Raw genomic sequence first — 10470 nt, 5'->3', positions numbered from 1 at the left:
AATTAGGAGGATAAGTAAGACAAAACTAGAAATAAGAAATAAAAATGACAATTTAATTTCTTATTATGAATAGTACTTATTTTAAAATTAAGTTCAAAAAAGGTAAGAATTTTTTTCCGGGTGAAAAAATTATTTTCTTACCTTCTTTTTTACTAATAGAAATTAACAATTTGTTCTGTATACAAACTCCATGTTAAATCCTTTTTTTGTGAATCCATGTTAAATCTGAATGGATAAATTTGGAAATACTGATAAATGGATACAGAATACAGTCATTTACAAAACAAAGTTATTCTGTATTCATATGAACTCCATATAGAGTCACTCTGTGAGTTTAGTTTGGACTAAAACTGAAAGCAAAATAAAGTTTCTGAAAGGGACACCCTTTAGCAATTATTGTAAAACGCAATGCCTTATTCATGGCTTAACGGCCATGGGCATAGAAGCAAGTAACAATGGCAGACAACATCATACATTTAATTGGAGGAATGAAATACAAATGCTAGGGGGGTCACTTATTCAAACCAATTAACTACACAAAATCATGAGAACGTTGTTGAAGGAAAGTGTGTTGAAATGAATCATCAAATGCCCTTGACCGTCTCCAACAGAAGGTATATCATATCCGGACATCCCTCACGCATCTTCGGAATCAGATGTGCACAATGCTCAAAAAATCTATTCGTCGGTCTTCTTATCAACGTTGACAATGATCACTTGACAATTAGGGTGGACCTTCCCAGCAGCCTTCCTGACTGCAGTAATTGCCGCTGTAGCACCCGCATCATGCTGCGAAAACTCGATGAGCATATGCTTCAGGCCTGACAGATGCTCAACGCCAGACACACCACTCGACTCCTTTGAAAGGCCTTCTTCAAACTTTAGCTCAAGCACTTCAACCTTCGATAAAGCGTCGGCCACAAAGGTCACTGATGACAAGCTGCACCTTATCGAAAGCTTCTTAAGACTCTGAAATCCATCACTCGGAAATGCGACTTGATTCTTATCCTCAGACATCCGAGGAACATTACAAAATAATTCCAGTTCCCGCAAGCTTGCCATTTCACTGAGCTCTTGAATGATATCCGCATCAGCACTCTTCCCGATATTGCTGCACGAAAGTGTCAGCAGTGACTTCATCTTGGTTATCCCACTCGGCAACTTGGCGTTCCCGGCGAGCAAATGCATTAACTTTTCCAGCCTGAGAATGCTGGGAGGTAGCTCTTTCACCTTTGTGGATCTCACATCCAGTGTCTCCAGGCATCTTAGCTCTCCGATCTGTGTAGGGAGCTCACTGACATCTGTTCCCTTGAGGTTTAAGTATCTCAGAAGCAGCAGTTTGTAGAGACCATCAAGGCACAGTGGACCTTGACAGCCTTCAAGGTCAAGAACCCGCAGTACACTGAGTTCATTCAGACGAGGCGTGCGACCGGTGTGAGAAAATACGGTGATCGAGCGAGCACGAGACACTTTTGCCCCATCAATTTGTGCAGCAGCCTGATCATGCTTACCACTATTAAGTAAAGACAGCCGTCGGACAGTGCCATTACCAGGTGGGACATCTTGCTGTTGAGCATGTACCAGAGCAACAAAGTTGTCTTCCATGGACTTGCAAATGATGAAATCGTGTATTACTGGATGAAGAACGTAGCTCCTGTGGGTTCCATCATGATTCAGCTGTGATGGTTGGATTAAGTTTCTGCCAATGAGCTCACAGATGTAGTTTCTCGCTGTTTCCTCCATGCTTGTGCCACGTTGTTCATTGATGAACCCTTCTGCATCCCAACGTCTCGCAAGACGCTCTATTTCGATCTCATGGTTCTCGGGAAATATGCTTAGGTGCAATAGGCATGCCTTGAGATTGGCAGGAAGATCACTGTAGCTGAGTTTGATGATCTGTTTCATCCTTTGTAGTTCTGAATTTGTCCGCCATTCCAGTCCTGACCGCTCAAATTCATCTCTTGTGCGCGCCTTGCTGGCTAGCAAGCCACCCACGCTCACTATAGCGAGTGGCAAACCACCACACTTTCTCATGATCTGAGCTGAGACATCCTTCAAATGGGCAGGGCAGGCACCCACACTCCCAAAAGTTCTTTGGGTAAACAAGGTTTCAGCATCGGCTTCGTCAAGAAGACAAGTCTTGTAAACATGGGCACCTGCACCTGCTTTTGCAACAGCCTCGATTCTTGTTGTAGTGATTATGCGACTCCCGAGATTGTTCTCCGGAAAACAGTGTTTGATTATCCCCCAGGTTTGAACATTCCATAAATCATCAACCATAACAAGATACCTGCTTAATGACACGAGGGAAATCATCAATCATAATCAGAGAGTATACATGTATCTGAACCAAGAGGAAGCAGGGCTGGAGATAATTTTTCAGTATAATAACACTGTACTGGAGCAAAATTTCAGTATAAATGGTGGTCGATGATTGTCAATCCAGCAACTTTTATCAGCAAGCAAATAGAGTACCTCTTATCTTGCAGATGCTGCCTCAGCCTCCCAATCAACTGATTCACATCGCCAGCATCACCTCGTCCTCTGCTGTCCACTTGGGACAGCATATCGCCGAGCACCTTGGCGACGTCGGAGCTCCGGCCGACCGAAACCAACGCGCGGCACTTGAACCCCGCGCCAACCAACCGATACACCTCCCTGGCAATCGTCGTCTTCCCGGAGCCGGCCATCCCGACGATGGACACGACCTTGAGGCCGTCCGAGCCCTGTCCGGTCACCATCCCCGCCACCTCGTCCCGCGGCCCGTCCATGCCGACGAGGCCGGCGCTGTCGGCGTAGAGCGCGAAGAGGCGGGGGTCGACGGCGGGCGCGTGATGGGACGGCATCTGCGGGCCGAGGCTGTAGCGCTTCCGCAGCTCGCTCACCTCGACGACGCGCGCCCGGAGCTCCTTGAGCTCGGTGGCGATGACGTGGCGGTCGGGGATGGTAGTGAGCCGGCGGATCCAGCGGGAGAAGCGGTGGGAGGTGGCGGCGTCGGCGCCGTGGGCGCCGGCGTCGACGCGGTGGGCGAAGAGGTCGACCCAGTCCTCGATGTCGAAGGCGAGGTCGCGGACCTGGGCGATCCAGCTGGTGGTCTGGACGTCGGGCTCCTCGAGGGCCTCGCAGCGGAGCACGGCGGCGTTCATGGTTCTCAGCTCGGCCTGGAAGAAGGCGACGTCCCCGCGGGCGCCGGAGAGCAGCTCGTACTCCTGCTGCAGCAGCTCGCCCAGCTTGCTCGGCAGCGCCTCCACCATGCCCGACAACGCGCCCACCGCGATCTCCATCCCGCCGGTCTGTTGAGAACAGAGCGGCCTCCTCTGGATCTGGATCTGTGGACTGTGGGTGTCGCCGGCGGCGAGAACGAGGATGGGCGTGGACCTGAGGGAGACTGAGAGGCCACCAAGTCTTCGTCGCCTGGTGGCGCCAATGATTTTTTTGCTGTAATTATTCACACTCCACAGCATCATCATCAACGGAATAGAAAATCTTAGAAAAAGACGTCTTGATTTGGTCAACAACGAGCAAAGGCACTCCCGATTATTGGGCCGGCCCAATACTTGTCTGACATTTTTTTACTACTCCAGATAACCATGTGTTCTAAGAAAAGTAAAATAAATCATGTCCTAATAAAAACTTGATAATATTTAGAATGAACGTAGAGAAAATGTTCGAGTTTTCCTACGTACTCCCTCCTTAGTTTAAGGACGCCGATAAGTGTCACATGTGTGGGCATTAGAGAATCTGCCCACATATTTTGTGTGATGTATAAGAGGAACAACCCACACACCTACGTGTGGGCAAAAACAAGTAATGCCCACATACCTCTTTTTTTTCCTCCCGATCCCTCTCACACGCGTGCGTGTGGGCGAAATAGATAACGCCCACACGCCTCGTACGTCAGGCCTCGTACCTCGTGGTCCAGCACGTCCCGCGTGACAGTCACCGCACGCCCGCAGTTTTCATGGTCCAGACCCTCATGCATGTTCGTTTAACTGCAGTTGCCATGTCGCTGAACTACGGTTGCCATGTCGGACAACTACAGTTGCCATGGTTGCTCAACTGCAGTTGCCATCTCATGTCAAAAGTTCCAGATGTCATTTTTGGGCAACTTCGGTTGTTGCCATGTATGGTCTGGTTTACTATAGTTGCCATGATTTGAAAATGTTAGGGGTTTGCCACCTACTAACACTAGGCAATTGCCATGTTTGGTCTGTTTTTACTACAATTGCCATGATTTGAAAATCTTAGGAGTTGCCACCTACTAATACTAGGCAGTTGTTGTGTAGCGCTACAAAAAAGACATGACAAAACAACATGTTCGGGTAAAAAAAGAGAGTTGCCATCTGCTTACAAGCACACACTAGGCCAGTTGCCGTGTACCAAAATACATGTCAACTGACATGTTCGGGTAAAAAAAAGAGTTGCCACCTGCTTATAAAGCACATTAGGGTAGTTGCCATGTACACTGCAAAATACATGGTGAGTGGCAACTTGGATGTGGGAGATAAGACAGGCGTGTGGGCGAGATGACAAATGCCCACACACCAGCCCTTGTGCGTGAGTGGAAAGTAGCGTGTGGGCGAACTGCTGAACGCCCACACACCAGCCCATCTCATGTGATGAAACGATCGTGTGGCCGACCGGGTGAATGCCCACACACCAGCCCAGTCCTACGTTGCACTAGAAACATGCCAAGATTCATGCGCTTACAAACGGACACAAATCCACGCGTGTGGGCGAGATGCAAACGCCCACACGTATGAGTGTTAGTGTTTTCGTAGTTTAAAGCTGCCGCACTTATTTTGAATCGGAAGAAGTAGTACATATATAAATAAATATTACACCTATATGTGACATAAATGTTCCATTGAATAATAGGAATAGTCATGCTCTCATATGAGTTCATTTTCTTATTGGAGAAGTGTGCCAAAGGACCCAGATTGCATTAGATATTACTAGAAACAATACAACCACATTTTACACATGGAAACAACGAAAACCAAAAATTATAGACAAGTCCCTATATTTCTGGAGAGCACTCCATATCACAAAACTAACTTGGAATTCGAATATAATCAAAGACTCCAGCACATAAATAGTCCAGATGTCGTCAGGGATGAACTCATGATACGTCTCCAATGTATCTATAATTTTTGATTGCTCCATGCTATATTATCTACTGTTTTGGATTATATTAGGCTTTATTTTCCACTTTTATATTATTTTTGGGACTAACCTATTAACCGAAGGCCCAACCCAGAATTGTTGTTTTTTGCCTATTTTAGTGTTTCGGAGAAACAGAATATCAAACGGAGTCCAAACGGAATGAAACCTTCGGAAACGTGATTTTCTCATCAGATAAGATCCAGGAGACTTGGACCCTCCGTCAAGAAAGCCACGAAGCGGCCACGAGGGTGGAGGGCGCCCCCCTAGGGCGCGCCCCCTGCCTCGTGGGCCCATCAAAACTCCACCGACGTACTTCTTCCTCCTATATATACCTACATACCCCCAAACGATCGAGGACGGAGCCAAAAACCTAATTCCACCGCCGCAACTTTCTGTATCCACGAGATCCCATCTTGGGACCTGTTCCAGAGCTCCGCCGGAGGGGGCATCGATCACGGAGCGCTTCTACATCATCATCCAAGCCCCTCCGATGAAGTGTGAGTAGTTTATTTCAGACCTACGGGTCCATAGTTAGTAGCCAGATGACTTCTTCTCTATTTTTGGATCTCAATACAATGTTCTCCCCCTCTCTTGTGGAGATCTATTCGATGTAATTTTCTTTTTGCGGTGTGTTTGTTGAGACCGATGAATTGTGGGTTGATGATCAAGTCTATCTATGAATAATATTTGAATCTTCTCTGAATTCTTTTATGTATGATTGGTTATCTTTGCAAGTCTCTTCGAATTATCAGTTTGGTTTGGCCTACTAGATTGGTTTTTCTTGCCATGGGAGAAGTGCTTAGCTTTGGGTTCGATCTTGCGGTGTCCTTTCCCAGTGACAGAAGGGGCAGCAAGACATGTATTATATTGTTGCCATCGAGGATAACAAGATGGGGTTTTTATCATATTGCATGAAACTATCCCTCTACATCATGTCATCTTGCTTAAGGCGTTACTCTGTTTTTAACTTAATACTCTAGATGCATGCTGGATAGCGGTTGATGAGTGGAGTAATAGTAGTAGATGTAGGCAGGAGTCGGTCTACTTGTCTCGGACGTGATGCCTATATACATGATCATACCTAGATATTCTCATAACTATGCTCAATTCTGTCAATTGCTCAATAGTAATTTGTTCACCCACCATAGAATACTTATGCTCTTGAGAGAAGCCACTAGTGAAACCTATGGCCCCCGGGTCTCTTTCTCATCATATCAATCTCCATCACTTTATTGTTGCTTTGCTTTTACTTTTTTACTTTGCATCTCTATACCAAAAATACCAAAAATATTATTTATCATCTCTATCAGATCTCACTTTCGTAAGTGACCGTGAAGGGATTGACAACCCCTAAGCGCGTTGGTTGCGTTGAGCTATTGTTTTTGTGTAGGTACGACGGACTCGCGCGTAGCCTCCTACTGGATTGATACCTTGTTTCTCAAAAACTGAGGGAAATACTTACGCTACTTTGGTGCATCATCCTCTCCTCTTCGGGGAAATCCAACGCAGTGCTCAAGAGGAAGCAAGAAGAATTTCTGGCGCCGTTGTCGGGGAGTCTGTGCAAAAGTCAACAGACCAAGTACCCATCACAGTCCCTATCTCCTGCATTACCTTATTTTCCATTTGCCTCTCATTTTCCTCTCCCCCACTTCACCCTTGCCGTTTTATTTGCCCTCTCTCTCTATCCTTCCTCTCTCTCTCTCTTTATTTGCCTCTTTTGCCCGTTTGCTTTTTGTTTGCTCGTGTGTTAGTTTGTTTGCTTGTCGTCATGGCTAGTCTCATATCTTCTCCGTTGTCTCCCGAGAATGAATTTCTAAATTTTAAACAAAGGGAGGGAGAAAATCTAAAAGATGCTTGGTATAGAATTTGCAACGCTCAAAATAGATCTACTAGGAAGCAATCTACTTTAGTTCTTCTCCGCAATTTTTATGTAGGTGCTAGTCCTTGGTATAGATATATCCTTGATACCATTACCGGAGGGAATTTCTTGGGTAGCCATACTTTTGATTCTTATAATGCTATGTTAGATTTATTTGGCTCACCACCTCTTTTGGTTAATGGAACTATGTTAACTTTGGAGCATGTTATGCAAAGACTTGAAATTATTGAAAATAAAGTTGCTACCATTGAATTAATTAAAAATCTAGATAAAAAGATCCACAATCAAATTACCCAATATGGATCTAGGGTAGGAATGACTTTGAAAAATATTAAGGAAAAGGAACCCATAGTTAATGAGAAAATAAATCTAGATTCCACTAGAATCGATGAACTTGAGGGTATCATTACAAACTTGGGAACCGCTTTTTCTTCCGTAAAGAATACTCCAAGTCCTCCTACTAAAATTGCCAAGCTTATGTATGTTCCTAAAAATAAGGGTGAATCATCTAGTAAGGAAACTGCGGATCTTAAATCTATAAGTATTCATCCCAATCTTTTTGCTATCATTAAGGAACCAATTGCTACAAATGATTTTTTCGATCTTGTGCCTAAGAGTTTGATAATCACTAAAAAGAAAGAAAGTCCTAAGGGAGATAGATGCCTCGTTGAAGAATTGCCTATCAAAGATGGCAATACCTAGATCTATTCTTACTTGTTATGCCTAGCTAGGGGCGTTAAACGATAGCGCTTGTTGGGAGGCAACCCAATTTTATTTTTATTCCTTGCTTTTTGCTCCTATTTAGTAATAAATAAATGATCTAGCCTCTATTTTGGTTGTGTTTTTGTGTTTAATTAGTGTGTGTGCCAAGTAGAACCGTTGGGAAGACTTGGGGAAAGTCTTGTTGAACTTGCTGTAAAAAACAGAAACTTTAGCGCTCACGAGAACTGCTTTCATTTTTATTTGGAAAGTGATATTTAGTTAATTATTTTTGCAGATGATTAATAGATAAATTCCTCACGTCCAGAAATTTATTTTAGAATTTTTTGGGTTCCAGATCTTGCGCTAGCTACAGATTACTACAGACTGTTCTGTTTTTGACAGATTCTGTTTTTCGTGTGTTGTTTGCTTATTTTGATGAATCTATGGCTAGTAAAATAGTTTATAATCCATAGAGAAGTTGGAATACAGTAGGTTTAACACCAATATAAATAAATAATGAGTTCATTACAGTACCTTGAAGTGGTCTTTTGTTTTCTTTCGCTAACGGAGCTCACGAGATTTTCTACTTTAAGTTTTGTGTTGTGAAGTTTTCAAGTCTTGGGTAAAGATTTGATGGATTATGGAACAAGGAGTGGCAAGAGCCTAAGCTTGGGGATGCCCATGGCACCCCCAAGATAATCTAAGGACACCTAAAAGCCAAAGCTTGGGGATGCCCCGGAAGGCATCCCCTCTTTCGTCTACTTCTATCGGTAACTTTACTTGGAGCTATATTTTTATTCACCACATGATATGTGTTTTGCTTGGAGCGTCTTTTATGATTTGAGTCTTTGCTTGTTAGTCTACCACAATCATCCTTGCTGTACACACCTTTTTAGAGAGCCATACATGATTTGGAATTTGATAGAATACTCCATGTGCTTCACTTATATCTTTTGAGCTTTATAGTTTTGCTCTAGTGCTTCACTTATATCTTTTAGAGCACGGTGGTGGATTTATTTTATAGAAATTATTGATCTCTCATGCTTCACTTAGATTATTTTGAGAGTCTTAATAGCATGGTAATTTGCTTAAAATTCTAATATGCTTGGTATGCAAGATTAATAATAAAACTTTCGTATGTGTGTGTTGAATACTAAGAAAAGTTTGATACTTGATGATTGTTTTGAGATATGGAGGTAATAATATCAAAGTCATGCTAGTTGAGTAGTTGTGAAATTGAGAAATACTTGTGTTGAAGTTTGCAAGTCCCGTAGCATGCACGTATGGTAAACGTTATGCAACAAATTTGAAACATGAGGTGTTATTTGATTGTCTTCCTTATGAGTGGCGGTCGGGGACGAGCGATGGTCTTTTCCTACCAATCTATCCCCCTAGGAGCATTCGCGTAGTGCCGAGGTTTTGATGACTTGTAGATTTTTGCAATAGGTATGTGAGTTCTTTATGACTAATGTTGAGTCCATGGATTATATGCACTCTCACCCTTCCATCCTTGTTAGCCTCTTCGGTACCGTGCATTGCCCTTTCTCACATTGAGAGTTGGCGCAAACTTCGCCGGTGCATCCAAACCCTGTGATATGATACGCTCTTTTACACATAAACCTCCTTATATCTTCCTTAAAACAGCCACCATACCTACCTATTATGGCATTTCCATAGCCATTCCGAGATATATTGCCATGCAACTTTCCATCATTCCGTTCATCATGACACATTCATCATTGTTATATTGCTTAGCATAATCATGTAGTTGACATAGTATTTGTGGCAAAGCCACCGTTCATAATTCTTTCATACATGTCACTCTTGGTTCATTGCATATCCCGGTACACCGCCGGAGGCATTCATATAGAGTCATCTTTGTTCTAGTATCGAGTTGTAATCATTGAGTTGTAAATAAATAGAACGAAAATAATTTGCTACCCATGGTGGTAGCTACGCATGCATGCAACGGCCGACACATGGCCCTGACACACATGCACTTACCTGGTGGCTATTGACACAAAGTACAGTGTGTCATAGATATGTCAGAACGGGTACAGCCTAGGAACCAGGAGTAACAAATTGAGCCCAGAAGCCCAGCTAGACGCAAGGCCCAAACCATCTCCCATCCAGGATACTCAAACCCATCATCTTAATAGGCCAGGCCCATTAATCAAACAAGCACCCAACATCTGAGAGGCTGATGCTATAAATAAGCATGTGACCCCAAGACGTAAGCCATACCTAGCACACCATTCCTCAAAATAGGAAAGGAAAAACCTAGCAAACCAAGAACACAATGGCTACAAACAGCCAGCTGAAGAGTAGCAACCAAAGCTTCAGCTCCACCACCGCCTTGACAAGCCCGGCATCATTCGCCACACAGAGCTCGCCGGAGCAGTGGAGCGAAGCCCCACCCACGCTGTTGTGCGCGTGTAGTCTGCCGGCTACTGTCTTCACCGCAAACACGCCGAACAACCGTGCTCGTCGCTTCCTCAGATGCGGAAACCCATCGAGGCAGACGGTCAGATGGCAATGCTAAGGGGGGTTCAGGTGCGCATTTATCTTGCTCGCTAAAAAGCTCTCCAATTTTCCCACTTATTACGGCATATAATCCCACTCCAAACACAGGGTCGCTTCCTCTGGATCTGGCAGGATCTACTCGAGAAGTATGCCAGCTCAATGGTGGCTTACAAGAGCAAACAGCAGGCAATACAGCAAAG

The 10470-nt window shown here is 44.2% G+C and overlaps 1 protein-coding gene across 1 annotated transcript; it reads right to left on the bottom strand.

Annotated features, from left to right (window-relative positions):
* Nucleotides 1-456: 456 nt before the first annotated feature.
* Nucleotides 457-3418, bottom strand: LOC119330679 (disease resistance protein PIK6-NP-like). The gene is made up of 2 exons (XM_037603794.1): nucleotides 2476-3418; nucleotides 457-2290 (listed from the first exon to the last, which is right to left on the bottom strand). Exons 1-2 carry the CDS (start codon nucleotides 3282-3284, stop codon nucleotides 679-681), a joined length of 2421 nt encoding a protein of 806 aa, XP_037459691.1. The 5' UTR covers nucleotides 3285-3418; the 3' UTR covers nucleotides 457-678.
* Between the last annotated feature and the right edge of the window lie 7052 nt (nucleotides 3419-10470).

The sequence above is a fragment of the Triticum dicoccoides genome, chromosome 7A (genome assembly GCF_002162155.2).
Source record: "Triticum dicoccoides isolate Atlit2015 ecotype Zavitan chromosome 7A, WEW_v2.0, whole genome shotgun sequence".
NCBI classification, from domain to species: Eukaryota; Viridiplantae; Streptophyta; class Magnoliopsida; order Poales; family Poaceae; genus Triticum; species Triticum dicoccoides.
This window is presented reverse-complemented; position numbering and strand designations above follow the sequence as displayed.